This window comes from Babylonia areolata, chromosome 3, assembly GCF_041734735.1.
Source record: "Babylonia areolata isolate BAREFJ2019XMU chromosome 3, ASM4173473v1, whole genome shotgun sequence".
Lineage (NCBI taxonomy): Eukaryota > Metazoa > Mollusca > Gastropoda > Neogastropoda > Buccinidae > Babylonia > Babylonia areolata.
The window spans coordinates 46668113-46692673 of NC_134878.1; the positions used below are offsets into that span (position 1 = coordinate 46668113).

At 39.9% G+C, this 24561-nt stretch overlaps 2 protein-coding genes across 3 annotated transcripts in view; one reads left to right on the forward strand and one right to left on the reverse strand.

Annotated features, from left to right (window-relative positions):
* Nucleotides 1-1408: 1408 nt before the first annotated feature.
* Nucleotides 1409-18913, forward strand: LOC143280021 (uncharacterized). 2 transcript variants are annotated; one of them, XR_013054983.1, is made up of 10 exons: nt 1409-1661; nt 2315-2470; nt 4392-4470; nt 4837-5036; nt 6250-6384; nt 6809-7066; nt 7768-7903; nt 10123-10212; nt 11691-16104; nt 16143-18913. XR_013054983.1 is itself a non-coding variant. In XM_076584479.1 (9 exons), the coding sequence occupies exons 1-9, from the start codon at nt 1494-1496 to the stop codon at nt 11744-11746; spliced, it is 1278 nt and encodes a 425-aa protein (XP_076440594.1). In that variant the 5' UTR covers nt 1409-1493; the 3' UTR covers nt 11747-18913. The 2 variants fall into 2 exon arrangements, 1 of the variants encoding a protein (XP_076440594.1); XM_076584479.1 differs by having other exon boundaries at nt 11691-18913.
* Nucleotides 18914-19495: 582 nt separating this feature from the next.
* Nucleotides 19496-24561, reverse strand: part of LOC143280022 (HBS1-like protein) — a 33582-nt gene continuing 28516 nt past the window's right edge. The window contains exons 16-18 of the mRNA XM_076584481.1: nt 24433-24533; nt 23771-23915; nt 19496-22894 (exon numbers count right to left, since the gene is read on the reverse strand). Of these exons, the coding sequence (XP_076440596.1) occupies nt 22859-22894; nt 23771-23915; nt 24433-24533 (282 nt within the window). The 3' untranslated portion in view covers nt 19496-22858. The remainder of the gene's footprint in view (nt 22895-23770; nt 23916-24432; nt 24534-24561) is intronic.

A 24561-nucleotide genomic window follows, 5' to 3' on the forward strand; every position in this document is an offset into this window, starting at 1 on the left:
GGACAATACAGAACAAATACATGGTTGCCTCGGTGGCTTTTCAACTGGAAATAAACAGTGAGGCCAGGAGATTTCTCTGGTAATGTCTGCATTGAGCTCATTTTTATTTTCCCCCTTCTCCTTCAGTATGATCAGGAGCCCCTGTTTCCAAATGTTAACATGGCAGATTCTTCAGTAATGTTGATGTTTCAAGTCAAATCACCTTTATCATTTGCAAAGAGAAATTCACATGTGGTCATTTATTCTTGTTCATGCTCACAATACAGACATAAAACATGCATATTTAAGACATGTATGTGCATCCACACACATATTTTGCATATGCACTTGCATATGATGAAGTAAAAAAAAAAAAAAAAAAGAAAAAGAAAAAAAAGAAGAAATACCAAGCTCTAAAACAACACATGACAGAAAAACATCAAATTACAACATTAAAATTAAAAATTTTACAGTAAATTTACAAAATATCTTAACTTAAATTCATACATCTTTTTGGCATAAACAACTTTTTAAAATATGAAATCCCCCGCCCCCCTCTCTCTCTCTCTCCATCTCCCACCTTCCCCCCCCCCACCCCCCCCCCCACTTAAATTTTTTTTCTGGTTGCAGGTGAGTTCAACCCTTCTATTTTGAATGTTAGTTTAAAAAATATACTTTCTGAATGATGAAAGAAGAAATGTCATCTTGACAAAGTCTTGGATTACTGTATCAATAACAGAATGAAGTTGAAAACTATTCCATGAAATAAATTCATAAATAAAAGATATATCTGTAAAAAAAGAAAAAAAAAAAAAAAATTTGTACCAGTATGTATGTATTAATAATGATGATAATAGTGCTTGCATTGATAATGATAATAATAACTATGAAAAGGAACACACAAATAAAACAATAATATGAATGTTTATTCTTTGATTTAATATCTTTTAAAATGAGTGATATTTGGTGTGTGTGTGTGTGTGTGTGTGTGTGTGTGTGTGTGTGCTAAGTCTATCTATTACGAACACTCAACAATAATCTGTTACCTGCTCACACTCAAGAAGAAGGAGAAAAAGATGGCTGCCAGGTATCACCGCTTTAAAATTAAAGGACTTGGTAAAATTGGTGATGTCTGCGAAGGAAAAAAAATCTCAAGAATCTAAACAAATCACATCATGCTGGAAATTTTCTGCAGGAAAATTGTAATTGTGTATATCATGATCACCTCGTCGTGTCATAACTTCATATGAGTCACGCCAGTTACCATAGTGACCCTCACAAACACAGTATCGTATTATTTTTCAGAAATTCTTGTCAGCTATGGTACTTTTCAATTGGTTTTGATCAATTTTGGAAGATTCGTGTAAAACGATGTAACGAGCTCAAGTTTTGATGACGTAGAAGGCATTTCACGTCAGCAGGGACTCGTTCAAGCTTCTGCTGTCGAGTGGCATATGTGACCCATATTGTTCTTTATTTTTCAATTTATTTAACTGGACTGGTAAAACATCAGCATGGAAATCACCGAAATAGCGTCAGCGCATGTTGCAATTCCAGTTTGCGCGGTTATTGTGTGCGCGTTCTTGGTTTTTCTCTTCGGGTTTAAGTCGCCTGTGCAGCCTCCCAGCTTTGATTTTGAAGACGAACGCAAGCAGAATACACGAAAAGGGAAAAAAACCAAGGTGCGTATAAAACTAACTTTCTGGTTTCGATTGCGCTCAACCGATTATTGTTTTCGACTGTCATTTAGAGATAATATATATTCAATACAAAATGCGTGTAGCATTGCATGGTTAATTCAGTGTCAGCTGGAACTTGTCTTATTTTGCAGCAGGTGAACTCCCTGTACACGGACAAGTTTGTGAACAGTCCTACTTAACTTAGAAAACTAGCATTATATCAGTATATGGGATCCATTATAAATTTGAAAAGTGGAAACTAATTTCTGAAAGGCAGAAAACTATTGAAATATATATATATGTCATTGTTGGATATTAATGCTGCATTACCTTTAAAAATAAATTAATGACTATCACTGAGAGTGGAATATGCACATCCTAGAGTTAGATTCACAAACTGTTCCTCAGTAAGTTGTTCAACTAGAGGATGGAGAAAACAAACACTGCCCTTTTTTTATTAGAATTATTTTCATTTTGTTTTGGGTTAATATTGTAATATACTCATCTTTTCTACCCTTCTTGAATGCCGTAAAGAAGACCAATAAAAGAGTTGAGGTGAAGAAGTGTAGACTAGAGAAAGTAGAGTATATTCAGTGTTCAGTGTGATTGGTGAAGCTGATTAAATTTATATCACTATATGTGTTTGACCATTTCAGCCAAAAACAGTGAACAGTGGACAGACAGTTGCTGTGCCGGTACCAGAAGACTCAACCCCCAGATCCAGTTCACCCAAACCCAGCAAGCAGGCGGCCACACCAAAGGCAAACCGTACTGAGACCAAGAGCCCAAAGCCTGATGGAAAGAAAGACAAAGTAAGAAAAAAGATTTTTTTTTTTTTAAAAGAAAGACGAAGCAAGAAAAGTCTTTTTTTTGTTTGTCCAGAACAGGTCTTGATAAACTTGTTTATTTTTCTATTTTAGATGATTCCTTTTGACAGTTTTTCCTTTTTACCCTTTGAGTTTGCTGACTGAAACTAGTGAAACAGTTTTATTTCTTTTTTTATGGCTGGCACAGTTAACAGTAGTTCTGGTAGTGAGAGAGTGAAACATATTTTGCAGGAGACTTTTATGTTTCAGCTGTTATGTAATTATCTGATTCTAATTTGTTTATTTAAGTCATGTATAGTATACTAAGTCATTAAATGTAGTATTATTGCATGGTTTCTGAATTTGAAGGATCTATGGAATGGACTCACTGGAGAAGCTAGTTACACTTACAGTGTGTTGCACATCAGATTCAATACATTTCTTTGTGACAAGAATAGGGGGAAAAAAAGAAGAAAAAAACTGGCACACAGTTCTTTATGACAAGAATAGAAAGAAAAAAAAGAAAAGAAAAACAAACTGTTACAGTTGAATGTATTTTTGCTGTGTTGTTTGCAGGAAAGGTCCTTTTATTGATTATAAGCAGTCAAACTCTAAGCAATTTGACACCACACAAACTCGCTCTTTTATTTCACAGGTAAAACTGCACATCAGAAAAAAAAAATCATTAACATTAATTAGTGCAGTGATAAGTTTGATTCTTATGTTCTGACAAAATTAATGTTACTTTTCCCACAGATGAATTAGAAAATGCCATTGGTTTTAATCTGGAAATGACCTGGAAACTGACTCTTTCGGGCAGTGAAAAATAATTAATATGGTGATAACAGAGGTTGGTGTAACATGATAGTGATAACAGATTGGTGTACTGTAACATTGTACAGAGATTTGTGTAACTTGATACAGTGATAATAGAAATGGGTGTAACATTACATTGATAACACTATTCAGAATGAATGAATACAGACACAATTGAACTCAATGCCTGACCAGTGCATTGGGGCTGTACTTTATGTAGGTCAAATATTTGCTTCCTTCCTGTTTTTAAAAAAATATTCTTTTTAAAGCAGATGTGATGCAACATATGGATCAGTCTGCATTCTTTGATAGTTTGATGCCTTCTTGAAGATGAATATATGTATACAGGAAACTTTGTCTGAAAAATTACTTTGGGATACTGTGATCAGTGACAACTTCTGAACTTGTTGCAAATGCTCAGATAGTTGAGTGAGACATTCTCATGATTCTGTTGGTAAGACAGTGGAGAATGAACTCTGGAAGGATTTTTTTTTTCAAGTACTTTGCGTTAAATTAGACTTTTTCTTGAATAATGTGACTCTTGCGAATTAGTCTTTTATAGTTTATACTTTAATAGATTATCTAAATTTGATTTGAATGTAATATTCACTGTACCTCATACTGTCATAGAAAATGTTGCTTTGCTTGCAGATAAACATAAGTAATTTTCTTTTTCTTTCTTTTCTTTTTTTTTTTTTTTTAATACAGGCTATTTTATTTTTAGGTTTGAAGTAGCACAGGATATTGTAAATTGAATGACAGGTGTGACTTTTTTTTGACACTGCTGTTAACAGTAGCAATACTTTATTGTAGTTACAGTCCAACCATCTGTATAGGGCTATCAGGACTTCCCATCTATATTTAAAAAAAAAAAAAAAAAAAATCCAATCACACTATTTTAAACAGAAAATATACATGTATGCAAAACAACACAATTCATGACATAAAGCTTCTTCAGGCAAAGAAAAGGAAACTAAGCTGATGAGGTCAGCCCTTCTTAATTTTATCCCCCCAGATTACAAAACTTCGTAAAAATGATAAAGAATACTTCAAAGCCACACAAAATAGACATGATGAGACCTGTTTCACAGTGTGCTGTGTGATGTTTCAGACCAAGAAGGAAGCCAAGGAACAGGCAAAGGACAAAACTGTGAACGTTGTCAAGGCCACCGTCACACTGGAAGATGATGGTAAGTCTTTTGATCTTCCTTGTTTGTTTGGTTTTTTTTTGCATTCAGGGCACTTCTGCCATATCCAGCTCATTGCAACACATCCCCCTTCAAACTTCAAACTCAATTTCCTTTTTTTGGTGGTGTGGGGATATAATATCATTTATTAAAAAGACTAAATACTGAATCAGTGAACTACTTAGTTACACATGTACCATGAAATAGTAATTTTAGTGCAACCTTTTTGGTGGTTGTTGTTTATGTCATTACTGTCTCTTTTTTCTATCTTTGAAAACAGTTAGATCCTGTTATTCATACCTACATTTGAGCACCAAAGGACCATGATTATGATCATCATTATTAAAGCAAATTGTGACCGTGCTTCAGGGGAGTGGGAAGTTCAGAGGTCGAGGAAGGAAAAGAAGACAAAGCCGAAGAAGGAGGATGGGGCAGCAGTCGGTGAGGAGACCAAGAAAACCGATAACGCTGTTCCTGAGGAGCTCCTGAAGCCGACCAACGACACAGAGCCAGAGAGTGCCAGTGGTGCAGGAGAACCGAAAACCAAGAAAAAGAAGAAGCCATCCAAGGTTCATTGATGAAACATGAACTTGTTTTTTTTAATTTAAAAAAATTTTTTTTTAATTTTTATTAAAAAAATTTTTTTTTTTACTCTTCTTCTGTTTTCTGCATCCCTCACTGGTTATGTTTCAAGTGCCATCAAAGAGGGTGCTGATTAGGCACTTAGAAGGGAGGTAAAATACCAAGGGAGATCACTGGTTACATCTTTGAATTTCTTTGCATGAGTGGATTAGTAGTTTGCACAGAACAGGAATTAGATGCCTGCTGAAGTCTGTGCAGCATTGGGTCATGATAAATATGACTTGGTTTTTTTGTTTTTTTTCCAATATACTTTTTAAGGGGGAAAATTTCCTCTCTTCTCCCTAGTGCCATGCATTGGTTGAGCCTCAGACTGAATGTTACAAGGATCAAGCAATTTTCTGAGAGTATAGGGTATGGGTTTGAAACCTAAAGGGCTTCTAGATACTGATAACTGTCTGAAAGCCAACTTTTATTTTATTTTATTTTTTTTTTTTTTAGACAAAATTTTAAGATTAAAGTTGAATTGAAGAATTTAACATATAGAAACAGATGAGGGGTGTAGTTAATATATAGAAACAGATGAGGGGTGTAGTTAATATAAAGAAACAGATGAGGAGTGTTTACAGCAGTGAGTGATTTTCTTGGGTGAATGAAGCCCTTTTTTTTTATTTACTCCAAGCAGTGCTGTGAAGTGAAGTATGAGACAGGAGGCTGAAGTTTTTTGGTTTTAGAACCTGGAAAACAGGCATAGTGTGGGACTGTCTTTTGACCATTTCCAGAAACGAAACTTGGGGGTTAAAAAGTGTGGGGTTGGGGGTAAAAATCCTGGTTAGTGAACTAGAATCGTACTGCATGCCCATCATTTTACTGTGTGCATGGAGGGGCACTATATTGATTAAGTTATTATCACGTTTATTATTATTATTATTATTATTAATATTATGATATATGTGTGTATGCATGTACAATTTTTTATGTAAAGTATTTATGAATAATTTGTTGTAGACATTGAACTTTGTATATACTTCTGATACCTTGTCATAGTTCATGTTTGCTCACTTGGCTGGACCAAGCTGTATGTTTTGATGGATGTTATAATGTGTTGTATATTTTTATTGGAATTACTGTAAAAAAGATTGAAGCAAAATCATATGACTAGGTACTGTATAGGTCTGTTTATTGACCAGTTATTTTTTTCAGGCCAAAGAAGTGGAGGATCTGAAAGTGGAGGCAGCAGGGGGAGACAACAGCAATAACAGTGCTGCTGCTGCTGCTGCTGCCGCCGCTAGTCCTGTGACTAAGATGGAGATAAAACCAGCACCAGTGGACACTGAGGTAAAACCAACAAACAAAAGCAAAAAAAAAAAAAAGAAAGAGGGGTTTTGGAGGGGGATTGGGGGTGGGGGTAAAAGGGGGGGGGGGGGATAGGGCTTATGGAGGACAGTTGGTTGAAGTCCCCTCCCATTTCCCATTACATGATTGAAAGTTTCATGTTTTTTCTTCATTTGTGTGTGTGCTTTAGAGAAAAAAACCCCCACCTTTCTTTCTGTTTTAATGTGCGCGCAGGTATGTGTGTGTGTATGTGTCTGTGTGTGCACGTCAATCATGTATACAAGAAATTAGAGAGAACCAGTGTATGCAACAGCTTCAGCTTCTGTTTTTTACTGAAACTGTTGTTCCTGTCTTCTGTCACATAACCTGTCAGAAAAAAAGAATGTCAACAAATGCTTTTTGACATTTTTTTTTTTTTTATCCCCAGGACTTGGAGGTGGTGCAGACAAAAAAGACCAAGAAGAAGAAAGACAAGAAGCCTGTCAGCAGTGGAGAGGAGGTGATGGTGGTACCAGCGGCGGATGAGCCCACCCCCACCCCCACCCCCGCACCGATCCCTGTGGCTCAGCCCACGGCGGCTGTGCAAAGTGGATCATCTGACACGGAGACCAAGCCAGCCAAAAGCCCCAAGAAGAAAAAGAACAAAGAGGCTGTGTCCGCTGGTGCCTCCTCCACTGTTGCTCAGGTATGTCCACAAAGCTGTGTGTGTGTGTGTGTGTGTGTTTGAGTACATGTGTTTATGTGTACATGTGCTTGTGTGTATGTCTGGAATTCAATTCAGTTCAGTTCAGTTCAGTTCAGTTCAGAATACTTTGTCTGCTTCAACCAAAACAGAAAATTCTCTTTCTGCTCACTTAATATGCCCGTCAGCAAATATCAGAGAGAAAAATGAATAAGTGACACACCCTTCACTGATCACCATGCACACATCAGTTATTGTGTAAAAAGAAAAACATTTGGGTAAGATAGTATTAGTATTCTTATATAACTTTGATATTACAAGCTGCGCATTGTGATGCTAGGAGACTCCTCGTCTTTCCAAGTACACACACATTCACCCACACACATGCATGCACATGCTCACACACACATGCACATGCACTCACACATGCAGACATCCAGCATGCCCAATGGCTTGTAAAAAAAACCCCCAGTAAAACCATGGTAGTGATTCTCTTTTTCTTTTTTTTCTAAAGTTTAAAAAAAAAATATTCAGAACATGTTGGAATACACCACAGTAATGCATACTACAGATAAACAGGACAACAAAAAAATCTCATACAAAGTCCTGTCATGGTACTAGCACATTTTAAGTGTGTGACGGATATCTTCACTGGGTAATGACAGTTACTAATGCATTCCTTGTTTGTGTGGGTGTGCCTGCAGCCTGCCAATACAGCCAAAGAAGAGCCGGTAGTGGTAGCAAAGCCAACAGAAGCCAGCAAACCTGCAGAAGCTGCCCCTAGTCCCAAAGCAGCTAAAAAGTCTGCACAGAAAAATAAATCTGCAGCCAGTGAGGCCGGTAGGTCTGCTTGTATGTTTTAACTATACACCTTGAAATATTTATGCATTTGTATAATATTTATCTGCTCATTTGTCATGCCAACAAAGAGACTCAAAGTAGATTTATTTGGGTGTGCCCACATGTGTGCAAGCTCATTTGTCATGCCAGCAAGACTCCAGATCGATTCATTTGTATGTGCATGCACATCTGCAAGTATGCATGGCTTCAAACTGTGTATGTTTGAGCACATGGTATTTCAAGATTGAAATCTCTGTGTGTACCCTTGTGCTTTATATACTGACCATTGTTTATTTGATGTTGATTTTTTTATTTGTATCATGTAGAGAAAGAAAAAAGCTCTATATACTGTCATTGTAAAGCTTGTGTGGTCTACAGTTACGTGCTATTGAAATATCCTTTAAACCCTCGACTGCATGTCTTTTGTGAAAAAGGATCTGTGTGGCATGAATTTTAAATGCAATCTACACTTTTTCCGTACTTTGTGAAGGATTTTTCCTTCACACAAATGATGTGTTTTCAAGAGAAAGAAGTCCAAATACAGAATGGTGACTGACATCCTAACCTGTAAGCTCAGTCTTACCTGTGTGAGGTGACAGCTCTTCACTGACATCCTGACGTGTAAGCTCAGTCTTACCTGTGTGAGGTGACAGCCCTTCACTGACATCCTGACCTGTAAGCTCAGTCTTACCTGTGTCAGGTGACAGCCCTTCACTGACATCCTGACGTGTAAGCTCAGTCTTACCTGTGTGAGGTGACAGCCCTTCACTGACATCCTGACCTGTAAGCTCAGTCTTACCTGTGTGAGGTGACAGCCCTTCACTGACATCCTGACCTGTAAGCTCAGTCTTACCTGTGTGAGGTGACAGCCCTTCACTGACATCCTGACGTGTAAGCTCAGTCTTACCTGTGTCAGGTGACAGCCCTTCACTGACATCCTGACGTGTAAGCTCAGTCTTACCTGTGTGAGGTGACAGCCCTTCACTGACATCCTGACCTGTAAGCTCAGTCTTACCTGTGTGAGGTGACAGCTCTTCACTGACATCCTGACCTGTAAGCTCAGTCTTACCTGTGTGAGGTGACAGCCCTTCACTGACATCCTGACGTGTAAGCTCAGTCTTACCTGTGTCAGGTGACAGCCCTTCACTGACATCCTGACGTGTAAGCTCAGTCTTACCTGTGTGAGGTGACAGCCCTTCACTGACATCCTGACGTGTAAGCTCAGTCTTACCTGTGTGAGGTGACAGCCCTTCACTGACATCCTGACCTGTAAGCTCAGTCTTACCTGTGTGAGGTGACTGCTCTTCACTGACATCCTGACCTGTAAGCTCAGTCTTACCTGTGTCGGGCGACAGCTCTTCACTGACATCCTGACCTGTAAGCTCAGTCTTACCTGTGTGAGGTGACAGCCCTTCACTGACATCCTGACCTGTAAGCTCAGTCTTATGTGTGTGAGAGGACAGCCCTTCACTGACATCCTGACCTGTAAGCTCAGTCTTACGTGTGTGAGATGACAGCCCTTCACTGACATCCTGGCCTGTAAGCTCGTCTTACCTGTGTCAGGTGACAGCCTTTCACTGACATCCTGACCTGTAAGCTCAGTCTTACCTGTGTCAGGTGACAGCCCTTCACTGACATCCTGACCTGTAAGCTCAGTCTTACCTGTGTCAGGTGACAGCCCTTCAATGACATCCTGACCTGTAAGCTCAGTCTTACCTGTGTGAGATGACAGCCCTTCACTGACATCCTGACGTGTAAGCTCAGTCTTACCTGTGTGAGGTGACAGCCCTTCACTGACATCCTGACCTGTAAGCTCAGTCTTACCTGTGTGAGATGACAGCCCTTCACTGACATCCTGACGTGTAAGCTCAGTCTTACCTGTGTCGGGTGACAGCCCTTCACTGATATCCTGACCTGTAAGCTCAGTCTTACCTGTGTGAGATGACAGCCCTTCACTGACATCCTGACCTGTAAGCTCAGTCTTACCTGTGTCGGGTGACAGCCCTTCACTGACATCCTGACCTGTGAGCTCAGTCCTACCTGTGTGAGATGACAGCCTTTCACTGACATCCTGACCTGTAAGCTCAGTCTTACCTGTGTCAGGTGAGAGCCCTTCACCTACCAGTACACCCGTTGGAGGCAGTAAAAAGGTTGATGACAATGTTGATGATATTAATGATGATGATGATAATAATAATGATGAAAGTGTCTGTTAACAGCGGCACCAGCGGCTGCGGCTCCACAGGTGACCAAAGCAGAGGCGGCAGCTGTTTCACCTGTGTCGTTTGATGACTTGGGGGGGTCGTCAGGTGAGTTGTCTTCCTCCCATGCTGGGGATTGTTTAACCCCTTGACTGCTGGACCTTGATGGAATGAGATCAGTGTGGCATGAAGTGTGATTACTACGTTTTGTGTACTCACCAGTCGTGTAAGTGATTCTGTTGAACAAAAAGTAATGCCATACCAAGAGGAAAAAGTGTGTGAGTGGTGACTGACATCCTGATGTGTAAGCTCTGTCTTATCTCTGTGAGTTGACAGCCCTTCACTGACATCCTGACCTGTAAGCTCTGTCTTATCTCTGTGAGGTGACAGCCCTTCACTGACATCCTGACCTGTAAGCTCTGTCTTATCTCTGTGAGGTGACAGCCCTTCACTGACATCCTGACCTGTAAGCTCTGTCTTATCTCTGTGAGGTGACAGCCCTTCACTGACATCCTGACCTGTAAGCTCTGTCTTATCTCTGTGAGGTGACAGCCCTTCACTGACATCCTGACCTGTAAGCTCTGTCTTATCTCTGTGAGGTGACAGCCCTTCTCTGACAAGAATGCTAATCAACAGCATAGGTTTAAAAAATATATTAAAAAATGGGTGCAAGAAGAATTATAATGAATAATTTGTATACATATATAAAAAGCTGTAATATGTAATGAAGCTTACTTAAGATAGTTTGCATTTTGAAGCTTATTTAGGATAGTTTGCATTTATTCCAACAGTGATCGGTGAATGATTCTGTGAGTTTGTAAGTGTGGAAAGGTGCTGCAAATCAGTGTCACATTTTACTTTCTTCTGTTAGAATTTCAAATAGTGTTAAAAGTCCGTATGATAATGAGGTGAAGCTATTCAGTCGTTAATCTGTAACTGCAACTGTTTGGAGATAGCATGTGTTTTTTTCCTTCCACTCATTTTAGTGAAAAAAATCTACCATGAATAGCTTGATTATTTATGCAGAAAGGTTTGTTACTGTCCTCATGGTTCTTGAATCTACATTTACCCAATATATATTACTCAGCTTCATGAAGCATGCCGCCATGTTGAACCGTGATGTGCAAGTGCCGCTGGTTCAGTTTACATTCTCTTTGTTTCTCTCAGTATGTCTGCCCCCTCTGTCTTCTGTCTTGTTCCCGTTTTTCCCTCTCACGGCCTTAATGCTCTTGGGAGTAATATTCCAACTGCAGTGAGGTGGTTTATTCAGCATTAAATCCATATGTGTGTGTGTGTGTGTGTGTGTGTGTGTGATTGCAATGGTTTTACTTTATATCCTCCGTATCCCACCTAGATCATTATGACGTTACTTTATATCTTCCACATCACACCTATATCATCATGATGTCACTTTATATTTTCTGTACCCTATCTAGAACATTATGTTGCTTGATATCCTAGGTCATCATGATGTTACATTATATCCTCCATATCCCATCTAGATCATTATGATGTTACTATATCCTCTGTGCCCCACCAGGGTAAAAAAATTAAATGTTCTTGCTTGTTGTGTGATGTTTTTCCAGACCAGTGGATAGAAGCTCCTAAAAGCAAAAAGAAACGAGCCAGACGTGAGAACTGACAGCGCAGTGACAGGCGTCCGTATGTTGGAAATGTGTTCTTTGTGACAGGTGTTGATAGGCCAGTGTGAATGCCAGTGAGAAATGTTTAGAGTGTTTTGTCTTTGAATAAGATTATATTTGTGTGTGAATGCCATTGAGAAACATTTAGAGAGTGTTGTCTTTGAATAAGATCATATTTGTGATAACCTTGTGTAGGGGCTGTCTCATTCAAATGGTTATAAGTTATTTTGAATGTATTACTTGTTTGCCTGTGGTCATGATTCAAAGAATGAGGAAAAAGCAGGATCTTGTTTTGGGGCAGGGGAGTTGTTTTAGGTGGGTGTTTTTTTTGTTGTTGTTGTTTTGTTTTGTTTTTGTTTGTTTGTTTTCTGAATGGCTTCGGTTTAATTTTTTTGCTTCTTCAGTTGGACACACACACACACACACACACACACACACACACACAGACACAGACACACACTTGTCGACTAGAAGCACAAAACTCAAAATTCAGCTTATACGTGGCACGACTTCAGTCATCCCATGAGTTGAGTAGAGACAAGAGGCCCGCCTTGTCATAGTCAGAATTCTATTTCAAGACGGTGAACTGAATAAGCAGCACCGCTTTTTTTTTGGGGGGGGGGGCTTTTTTTTTTTTTTTTTTTTTTTTGCATCAACACATTTATTGGAACCTGCCCCTTGTTGGAAGCGAGCTCAGCTCATGGTGTAATCCTATGTAGGACAGTTCTTGCTGATCTTGATCGCAACACGTTGGCTTCTGTTTGACCCTGCCAAAGAGTATAGATAGCAAAGGTAGGTACTGGGCTGTCCTGGACAGATTCAGAAGCCAAATGCTTAAAGCGTTTGGAGTCCTGGGGTTGAATCCTGCTCTTGTTGCCCTCTAGGTTGTGGGTGGAGATTTTTCTGATCTCCCTGGTCATCAGATGTGCAAACCTGTTAGTGCCTGAACTCTCTTTCTGTGTATACGCATACAGAAGATCAGGTGTGCATATCAGTGATCCATTTATCCATATATCAGCATTTGGCGTGTTGTGGAACAGGGACACCCTTTTCTCCATCCCTGTTTTGTGGTTGTATTTGTCAATTGTGTGTGTCTTCCATAAAAGTACAGACCCAAGTCCTTAATAGTTTTTTTTATGTGAAAGAAACAAGTCTGTCTTGTTTTATTTTAAAAAGAAAAAAAAACACCTGTCCACGAAATCTGGTTATATGTATTTGTGGATGAGGTTTGTGTTGAGAATTAACTGCAGCTATTTATATGTTTGTATTTTTGCTTACCGTTTGTATGCTTCCTGGTGTTTGCAATAACCTAGCGCACTTCTGATGGTCACGTTTGTTCAATAGTCACTCCCTCCCTCCCACCTCAACCTCCCCCTACCCCCAGATGGGTGAATGTTGAGGTTTATTGTGAAGGAATTACTGAGTGTTTACCATTGTGGTCTTTCTGCTCCCTCAAGTACAAGAAGATATTACTGTGAGTTCTCTTGTCTTTGTGAACAGGCTTTGTGGTTGATGATAAGATGATCAATACTTTTTTTTTTAATTGTTCATCACAGATATTTGAGTACGTGTCTTTCTTTTAAACTTCTGATTGTTCTTTGCATGGCTTTTAAAAAAATTCCTAACTGTTCTCCCAGTTGGGTTGATTATTGATGCTTTTCAGATGTCTCTGTCTGTATAGATCCATCGTTGGGTTGTACCATCTTGGATTTGTGTTCTGTGACTTGTCTTTGTGCAGGTGTTGTGTCTGGTCTGTTTTAGGGCAGTGGTCGTCATCAGCTATTAAGTGTTGATGCACAGGTGTGAATAGTTTAGCCACACAGTGTCGATGGGAGACTTTGTAAAGGGTCAGTTCCATGACAGCAGGGTTTGGGTAAGGAGTCTTGTCATTGGTCATTGACCGTACAAACCGAATGACCCATTGATGATGTTGCGTCTGGTCTGTTTATTTTCACAGGGCAGTGACCTTCATCAGCTATTAAGTGTTAATTCTCAGGTGTGAATTGTTTGGTCACACAATGTCAGTCCATGACAGCAGGGTTTGGGTTAGGAGTCTGTCATTGGTTATTGACCAGACATACCCAGTGACCCATTGATGCGGCAGGGCACTTTCTGATTTTTTTCTGAAAGTCGGTCATGCCAAAATGTTTTTTGGTAGGTTTTTCTCCGTCAGGCCAAAAGTTGTTGTTTTTTTGCATAGGCTTCTCTCATTCATCCGCAAAAGAAACGTGCGACCACAGTTTCAAACTCTGAATGTTATGATTGTTACTATTGTCCCTGTTCATGTTCCATATTCTTCCTTTTTGATACTGAAAACTCTCTCCACAGGAAAATACACACACACACACACACACACACACACACACACACTGTCACTCACACTGTCACACTCTCTCTATCATACACATAATCTGGCACGCATGCACACCCCCACACACACAGTCTCTCTCTGTCACTGTTTCACTTACCAAAGAGTGTGGTGGACTCTACAGTGAAAGTGGAATGTGGCGTGGGTGATGGCGGAGGAAGAAGATAGGCGTTTTTCCTGGCATTTAGAAAACAGTCCATTGATTTGATTGTGTGGTAAACCAGTCAAAAGACCCACAGTTTGCTGAACCGAACGTAAAACCCTGATATACCTCGTTTGGGCGTGCCCCATAATGCGTGAGTCTAAGCGTTATACTTCCTTCTCTGTGCTGATGCGGACATAGATTGGCAGCTCTCTGAGAGTCATTAGTGTTGTTTTGTTCTTGTTGAAGCAAAATGTTGTTACAGTGTGGTGTCGTTAATGGTTATGCAGGGTGTTCGGGACCTAGTTCACTTTTTGCTATTATTGTGATATTGTTTTGTGTGTCTGTTGTCCGTGTGTGTGTGTGCGTGTGTGTGTGTGTGTTCTGTATCAGTGTAGGAGGCATTAGGCAGTCAGGACATGTGCACTGTGTGTGTTCGACACTGTGTGTTCTGTTGATAAACTGTTCAGCATTCCGTTTTTTTCAGAGAATCTTCCCCCCCCCCCTACCCCCACCCCCCCTTTTCCAAACACATTTGCATGAAACTGATTGAAACAGTTCATGTTAGGACTTTAGGAGGAGGGGGAGGGTAGACTGCTGAGTTGAAAGCGGTTGGGGAGGGGGGGGGGGTGATAAGGAGTGTGGAAATAATTAAAATGTGGATCAGTGATCAAGATGTGTTCTTTGTATACCTGAGGGAAACTTACATTTTGTAGAGAGAGAGTGTGTGGGTGAGAGCATGTATGTGTACATAAATGTTGAATCATTTTGAAGTCAGTGACATAATGTTGGACGTTTTGTTTTTCAATATTTGGGGCAAATTGCAAACTTTTTCAGAATCTTGTTTGAAACTGTGACTGGGGTGAGAAAAACAGAGTTTATGTTGTAGAGCTACGCAATACAAACGTGATTGAATGTCTAATTTTGATCTGTATGTGCTAAAAATAATGTTGAATTTGTTTGTAAAAAAAACCCCAACAAAACCCCAAATGCTGTTAAATATTGCTGAAAATCATTTTTCCAGGCAGAAAAAATGTTGAGAATAAAGAGCTGGTTGCCACTGTGACTAGATGGGTCAGGGGGAGAGAACGAAATAAAGAAAAACTACCCTGAAAAAGCTATTACCATCCATTGGTGGGGAATTAGCCAAGGAGGTTTCCTGTCATTAATTAAGTGTCATGATAACCATATCCACCAGTCGTGTTCCATTCCATCACAGTGGTTTATGGAGAACACTGACAAAATGCAATCACAGACTTGTCATTATGGCTGTGTTTGTGCTTGACTTTGCTGCGTGTGTCATACTTAACCTGCCATGTCATGGTGCCATTCTGATGGTGGTGATGTTGCTGTTGGGTGGATAAGTCTCCAAGAGGTTATTATAATTGTGTAGCTGCTTGTTTGCGAGTCTGATCCTTGGAAGCGTCCTGTGAAAGGGTGTGAGGTGGTGGTGTTTTACCACCCCTTCCCCCTCCCAAACCCTCCAACCACCATCACCCACCCAGCTCTCATTCCCCCTCCACCCCACCCCTTACTCTCCCTTCCCCCCACCATTCCCCATCCCCAGGTGTGAAATACGATACAAGGGGACAGCAGATATAACACCCTGTTTGTGAACTCCCCCACCATGAACTTTTGTCTTCCATATTGAGAACCTTGCCGGCTGTACTCGTTATTTACACCCTTTGTCTCCACTTAGGATGGTTTGCTCTTCCTTGCCTCCCTTTGTCTCCACTTAGGATGGTTTGCTCTTCCTTGCCTCCCTTTGTCTCCACTTAGGATGGTTTGCTCTTCCTTGCCTCCCTTTGTCTCCACTTAGGATGGTTTGCTCTTCCTTGCCTCCCTTTGTCTCCACTTAGGATGGTTTGCTCTTCGTCCACCTTAGGTCTCCACTTAGGATGGTTTCCTCTTCCTTGCCCACCTTTGTCTCCACCTTTTGTTTACACTGTGATTACTTCGGGATGTTTGCTGTCTCTGCTCGTGTAATGAGGAAAAAGTAAAGTAATAAAACAACTGATTTTTCGTGAAGAATATGTCGGCTGTCTTGCAATGATGATGACGATAGATGATTTATCTGTATGGTAACCACATGACCACTGTGCAGTCAGAACTGTGTCAGGTTTGGTTTGAAGAAAATCACAGTTGCCAACCAGAATGCACTTGCTGTACCACATAGACTTCACAAAATAAGTTAAGGACCACTTCATAAAAGCAGATATGTTTTCATGTTTTAAAAAAGGAGATGGTTTGAATTATGCAGGCTGCATATGGTCCACCACTGGCCTCTCACAGAATGCACTTACGACTGTTTCAGGCTTGAAAAATGCGTTTGAAAAATCAAAGTTTTGACCCAAAATCTACAGTTATACAGTGGGTTTGTAAACACTAGTTGTAGATTATCATAAAATTGAAAGAAGTACATTGGCTGCATACATCGCTGTTTGCAGAAACACAGCACCATTTCATCATGCCCACAAGAAAAAAAATTGCAAGAACCCAAGTGGTCCTGAACTTTTTGTGAATCTTGTAGTACAGGCGATGTGAACTGTGTACGGAGAACATTTTCACGGTATCACTTCAATTCATAGCCCTGTTGGGTGTTCTGTTGAGTTTTTATGATTTATATCCTCAGTGGTCAACGCGTTGCCAAATTAAACTGACCAATAGCTGGTTAAAGTGTAGGTCATGTGGCTGGTCTAGCCTGCCACATCAACCCAGGTTGGACATTTGTTCTCCGAGAGAAATGGTGGATGATTGTGTTTCACTGACCAGCAAAGCTAGAACATAGGTGTCTGGTCAACCTGGAAATCTTTCAAGGGTGAAAAGTACAAAAGTTTTGCATGAAACATCTTGTATTCATGAATGTCTGTAAGTGTTTGATTGCACTGGTGCATAAGAATGTTTTGAATGTTGTCTGAGTATCTTACTGTCTGTGCTATGACCTTTAATTACTTCATTTTGATTTCTACATTGTTATCAGTCGTTGAGCATTTGAAGATTTTACTTTGCAGTATGTTCTTTTATAAAACCGTGTATCTAAGGATTGATTATACGAATGGTTGATTATACTAGTGGAAAAGTTTATTGTTAAAATAATATTCTGAAGACTGTGTACACACATTCTACTTAAACTATTGTGGCAACCTACTCATCAACACCGTTTCCATGTGGTTTATGAAAAATACAGCGAAGGGATTAAAAGCAGATACTACCAGTATATATATAAAAAAAAAATGTACTACCTACCATTTATCAGTACTGATAAATGGACTTGTTACCTCCGAGGGAAATGGCAAAATTCCACTTTGACTGGTTTGAGCATTTATCTTCATCATCTGTGTGTTACCAGCAAAATCCATGTATGATCTTTTTGGCCAGCTTACCTGGAAGGGTGAACGTGGAATGTATTGAAAAAAGAAATTGACTTTGTAGAAAAACAGAAAGTGCATCCAAGTGGGTTTTTTTTAATTCCTTTTTTTCAGCATTTTGTAGAGCTTTGAAGCTTTTTTATTTTTTTATTTTTTTAAAGAACTCCCTTGTTGTTTCTGATGAAATGCATGAGTAGTTTTTACAGTTCAGATCTGGTGTTGCACAACTGTCACGGGTGTCAGTTTATGATGTTTTAGTTTGTTGTTGGTGCAGGATCAGAGGACTTAAAATGGTTTACTTATATCTGTTGACACTGTGTCGACTGTTTATTGTAATGTGTATTGCAGGGTTCTTGCTCACAAATTGTTGGTAACTTCTCTTTTGTTTTTTTCTTTCCCATTAATCATTTTGCCAGTGAAAACAATAAGGGCTTGTATGCTGTCTTTTCACGTGTGTGTGTGTGTTTAAAAAGATGATCGAAGAATTGAAGATGCACGGTCCTTCCTCAGTACAGCTTCACTGTTCCCCACTCCCCTTCCCAAAAAGGCAGTGTTTATCGTTTATTTTGATCGACATGTTCAAGTGGACCAACTGTTTATTAAAAATCTATATATTTTCTTTTGTATGTAAGTAGAGTGAATGTTGATATGCATAGAGTAGAATCGGTATATTGACTTGCATTCAGAGAGGTGTGGATGCTACAGACAGATCCAAGACAACTTATTGGCGATGGCAGTCTCTAGATTACCAGTCCGTGATCTTCATCCATGTCATTCAGGAAGAGTTGGAGGGTAAAATCATGATACGCACTGTGCCCCAATTCATCCATCCTGTGTTCTCGCACAGTGGGGAGTTGGGAACAGGAGGCATTCAGAGAAAGGGATCACACGTACTGCGTCAGTTTCAAGCCACAGACGGTAGTCTTGTATTGTGCAACACTTGTGCGCGCACACACGTAAAAACGCATCTGTGGACATCCGCTGCAATTCATTTGAAGAACTCCCTTGTTTGATTCTGTTGGGTTCACTGCAATAGTGAGCAATTTTGTTGTTGATGTACATGTGTGTGTTTACTGTGGTGTTGGGATGTGTGTTAGATGATAGCGTGGTGCAGGGAAGACTACAAATTTTACCAATCATGATGACATGAATACTGAATTAATGTGTGTGATTTAAAGATGAGATTTTATTAATGTTTATCTTTTTCTCTTTTTTTTTCTTGTTGTAAAATGTGAACTTTACTGCCGGATTTGCTCCAGAAGTTGATGTGATTACTAAAGCTACAATCCCAACACCACCTCAAATAAGCAGCATGGAAAAAACAGACAGGAACAGTTTACCTGTTTTCCCAAAGAACATACATGTCAGTGCTAAGCTTGAATAATACTGGTATACCATTCTAGCATTCCAGTTTTTTCTCCACAACACTGACATGTGGTAACAGCATAAGTATATGGGTTGTTATGATTAACACCAAGCCGTGTGGTAAGTTATGTACGAATACTTGTTCAACATTGTATTTGTCAAAATGGAATTGTAGCTTTCGCCAAATCACTAAAATCATGCATAAATTAAACAATATATTTTAAGCACACAGTACAGTTTTTGGAAGTGATTTTTTGTAAGGATGCAGAGTGGCGGTGGTGGTGGTTTGAATGTTTGTGTGGGTAAATGTTTTTTTTTAATACAGCAGTGATATACGAAATCAATTAGCGCAAAAAGTATAATTAGTGTTATTTTGATTTTGTCATGTAGGCTTAATCTGGAAAATTCCTCCACAGGCAAAACTGCAACCTGTTGATTTTTACAACACTGTCATATGCAAAGAAAACAGAAACACACTTCTTTTGCAAGTAAAACAACACATCTGTACCATCCCATGTATTTTATTACACATCAGGGCATGTTTTGCAAACTCAGAACATATTCTCCATGATTTATTTCATCTGTAATCATCACACACAATGCAGGGCATACTGACAGATCTCTCAGTTCATTACATCTCTCTTATATCCATGACAGACATTTCCTTGGATATTTGAACAATGCAATTATTGTGTTTGTGGAGATGTATTCGAATCAAACACACCATTCAGCATAATTTCCAACAGAAATCATGAAAGTTGTAATTCTTTGTCAAATTATTTTTCACTGTAAAATATATTCAATCACTTCCAATACAGTTCATTCAACTACTGGAATGTTTATATATATTTTTTTCTTAATCACTGTGTCGTTACTTCCTGTTACCAAATTACCTTTCTGCTTCTTCTGTATCAAATTCTCACAGTATAGAATTCTCATATTTCAGATTCTAGTTATCTTTATCTTTTGTTGCTTACTGACCAGTCAACTGCACATGGTCATGGAAACTTAAAAAAGATTCCAGTTATTGTGATCCAAGTCACCAACAGCATTTCATGTTTCATCATCACACATGAAGATGAAGGTCTGGGTTTCAGGAATGGTTGGGGTCACATCATGGGTGGTGGTAATACAGACTGTTCTCAAGTGATGCAAATAGTGTACATTTTCTATTTTATCATAATTGTAATAACGCTTATCAAGTGATGTAAGTTCCGGAACTTTTCCTATTTCATCATAATTCTTCAATAATGAACATAAACTTATCATACACAAAAATCATTTAAGCAGATGAATGCCATTTGTTGTAAACCGTTACAACTACACTACCTCCTTTTTTTTTTCTTTTTCTTTTTTTTTTTAAACCTCTGAAACTAGTCCAGGAAGGACATGATGACAGTGTCTGTCAATATTCATCACATCAAAGAGTTGCATGACAAATGGATTCAGTGGTCACACCCCCCCCCGCCCCCCCAACCCTTCAACAGTTAACATTCTTACACTCCACAACACATCTTCCCATTCTATAGAGGGATCACTGATCCTACATTTCACACTGTTGCTAACAGTCCAGCCAACCACAAAGAGCCATACTGATCCAATGTGCCACAAAAGGAAAGGGGGCAACACTGGGGGCAGCTCACAGGACAGCAAAGGGGGAAGGGAGGTAACTGGAAGGGTCAATCCTCACTTTCACATCACGTTCACCACACGTCCACCTGAATCTCCCCTGCCCCCTCAGAAAACAACAACACAATATCACATTCAATAACCTTTTTTTTTCCCTTTTTCTGTAAGCATGGCATAATGTTTTCAAACAAAACTGCACATTTCATGATAATGCCATCTTTCAAAGCACTGTCCCCAACCATGTGGATGAAGTTCAATCTGATAACACAACCACCAGCAGGGACAAGACAGGCGACCAAACACCGCTCACACCGGCCAACTTCAGCAACAGACTATGTACCACTCATCACCAGTCGCAACTTGCCATCCGCAGGCACCGGACCACAACACATCAACAGCAAACAAGGAGGCAGTATCATCATGTACATTCAGTTTCAATGGATCGTTCAACAATCATTTACATCCATACCACACACACACACACAAAGGAATTACAGCTTTCTTCATTCAGACAGTCCATTCCAAATGACATTATTTCTCCCATCCCCTCCCCCTTTTCCCACGCCCCTCTCACTCTCCCCTTTTTTTCCACAGCATTTCACATCTACAGATATGCGAAAACAATATTAACATATCTACAGCAAATCCCCAATTCCCTTCTATATCTATACCCCCCCATCCTCCAAAAACAATGCGGTTCCCCACAAAAGCACATCTGAGATACATTTTGCACACCAACCACCCATCTCTCCAGCAAATCACATGTATTGCACAAATAGGTTTTGTCCTCTTCCCGAAACAGAAACAGAAGGGATGTCTCAAATGCCTCCAAAGCACACTGTTCATGTTAAAAAGAAACAACCAAAAAACTTGCATACAAATAAAAAAAACCACAAAAAAAAACCCTACACCAACATGTAAATGCAGATAAACAACACCCAGACCAGCTGTGGCTTGGAATTGGTGACACTTGCTGGGCTGTCATTTTCTGTATTGGACATTGGTAAAATTGATGAAATATTAAAGCAGTTACTTTTAATGTGACCATATATTTATTAAAAAGAAAAAAAGGGGAGGGCGGGGGAGAGGGGCAAAAATCAACACTCAAAAGTGATTTGGTGCAAGTATTCCAGTCATGACACGTCACCCCTTTCACCATAAAGCAACCTGTTGTTTCTGGATTTGATATGAACATTCCTACCATATGTAATACTCAGTCACAAATGACATAACCAACATACATAAGTTGTACTGGCCTGTGAGACAGGTTATAGGAGTAAATATAACAAGCAGTGCTTATCATCTGAGGCCTTGTTTAAATTTTATTTCATAATTGTACAAGGAAGACGAGTGACTTTGTTCTGGTAACTGAATCCAAACCAGGTACACTATTCACTGTTGGAAACCTGCCTTTAACTAACTTTGTGTACTGGAAAATTCCACTGAATCGCTAAAATCAGTGAACAATGCAGTGATGCCAGCCTATTTCAGTGTTAAAGCAATCACATCCTTTGAAATTTCAACCTACTCCTATTTTCCACATATTTTAATAATACTGACACACACAATGAATACATCAATAGCAAAGTGAACTTTTCTCTTCAAACCAAATGATGTCACAATACCTTAAAACTGCTTCACCTTGAATCTGTGACTGGAAACATGCAAACGCAATTCTGCTGTTCCAGTAACAATCTTCAAAAGTTTTGAAAGGATTTCCAATTCATCCAGATGCACTTGCAAACCCCCTGAGCATAAGCATGAGAAATGAAATGTCCCAAGCAGAATTTAATTTTTTACCGAGAAATTTACAAATGTACACCAGCAGTGGACTTCTCAGTTGTTAGATGTCGAACATTAAAAAAACAAAAAAGCAAAGGAAAAAAAAACCAAAACACTCCTGAGCATGATGAAGTCGAAGCAAATGCAAGTGAATATCAGAACCAAAAAAACCCAGTGGAGTATCAACGTCAACCTGGCCAGTTTGGCACATCCAAGGCATATAATTTTCTGTTAGTGTTTTCACTTTTTTTTTTATTTTTTATTTTTAAATACATATATATCTCTCTCCCTTTTCTCCTCTAATCCTCCAGTCACCAGTGACACTCTATGATTGATAAATAGTTAAAATGGAAAGAAAAAAAAAAAAAAAAAGAGGGGGAGGGGTGGGGGGAAGAGGGTGAAGGGCATCCACACCAAGCCATCTGCAGTTTGCTGATCAAGTCTTTCCACTCCTCTGTCACTGGTCATCACGTTGAAGTTTGGTCTGTAAAATCTGGGGGGAAAATAATAAGTAAAGCTCATACGATGTTTCTATCAGCGTAAAGGACAAGCCACAAGCCAAAAGCACACAAGAACTTCCATGTTCTGCATGTGAAAAAAATGCAGACAGCCAGTCTCTTCTATTAGCATTGATATCCTTTTGTACACAAAGAGAGGTTGCAGAAATAATCAAAGAAACATATCCAAATAAAATGAGTATAGCAAATTATGAACCATGAACAGAAGAACATGTTTCTTTCAGGTTAAAGCACAAGCCATAAGCAAAGGAGTATGGAAGAAGATGGTGGAACGGTTCAAGACACTAATCTACCAATACAGTGTCTGTGAGACTCTGGGTTCGATTCCTGGTCTCGGTCATTAATTTCCAGTTAAAACCGACTCTCCACAGTGAAATTCAGGCTTTTTCAGGCTTTTCTCCTCAGGGAAGAACATGTTGCCACAGAGCAGCAGCAGCACCTTTTTTCCCCCTGTCTGTCTCAAGTGCATATGTTTTTATCATCCAAGTGGGTTTTTCTGCCAGTTCCCGTTTCTCCAAAGTTTGACTGTGAAGTCAAACTGAGCGTCTCGTCATTTGGATGAGATGATAAACCAACCCAAGACAATAATAAACCAAGGTCCCGTGTGCAGCATGCACTTGGCACACTGGAAAAGACCCCACAGCACTTAATTCTGTAGGAGAAATCCACCAACAGATGCATGCTTGCACTCAAGGCTTGACTAAGCATGAGGAGTTATGCTGCTGGACAGGCATCTGCCTTGCAGATGTGGTGTAGCGCATGCGGATGTGTCCTTACACAATGACGCCCCCTCCCTGAGGAACTGAAACTGAAAGGTGAGCAGAATGGCCCTGTCGTGTTCAAAGCCTCACCTCCTCTATCATGCCGGCAGCGATGGTGTGGCCGCCATTCCTCAGCATGAAGCGGCCCAGGTCACGGTACTCTGTGTACAGCTCCACACACACACTGCGCTCAAACTCCAGCTCCACTATGGCACTGCTGTTCTTCGTCAGACACCTGTCACACCACACACACGTGTATCAATTCAATGTGTATATGTGCGTGTGTGTGTGGGGGGGTGGATGTGTGTGGGTGTGTGTGCGCGTTTGTGTGTGTATGTGTGTGGTTCTGTGTGTGTGTGTGTGTGTGTGAGTGTGCGTGGGCGCGTACATTTGTGTGTGCATGTTTGTGTGTCTCTGAGCGTGTATGTGTGCGTGTGTGTGCAGATCCATGTTGGGCTGTTCCGTCTTGAATTTGTGTCTGGTTTGTTATCTCTGGCCTGTCTTTTTCTTTGTGCAGATGTTGTGTCTGAACTCTTTATTTTCAAAAGCGCACAATGTGTGACCCTCGTCACTTGTAGAAGTGCTGCTGCATGAGTGGGAAAGGTTTGGGGCACAGTGAATGTGTGTGTGTGTGTGTGTGTGTGTGTGTGATGATACACAATCATGTGCATATGTGTGTGTGTATACAGCACATGTGCATGCAACCATGTCGCATGACAAATGTTGATTCTCCCACGCATGCATGAACTTACTTTGGTCTGTTTTTGACAATTTCTCCAGAACTCTTGTTGAGCGTGGCCACCAGACGTTTGATGATGGCAGGTTCATTGACACACTGGTAGTGGAACACCACCTGAACACAATATCTGACATTTAACACT

What these genes read in the sequence shown, in the direction of transcription:
- LOC143280021 (XM_076584479.1), top strand. Translation starts at nt 1,494, where the DNA reads ATGGAAATCACCGAAATAGCGTCAGCGCATGTTGCAATTCCAGTTTGC. An exon ending in AAAAGAAGAAGCCATCCAAG is followed by an intron (nt 5,037 to 6,249) that starts GTTCATTGATGA and finishes TATTTTTTTCAG; the next exon opens with GCCAAAGAAGTGGAGGATCT. An exon ending in ATCTGCAGCCAGTGAGGCCG is followed by an intron (nt 7,904 to 10,122) that starts GTAGGTCTGCTT and finishes GTCTGTTAACAG; the next exon opens with CGGCACCAGCGGCTGCGGCT.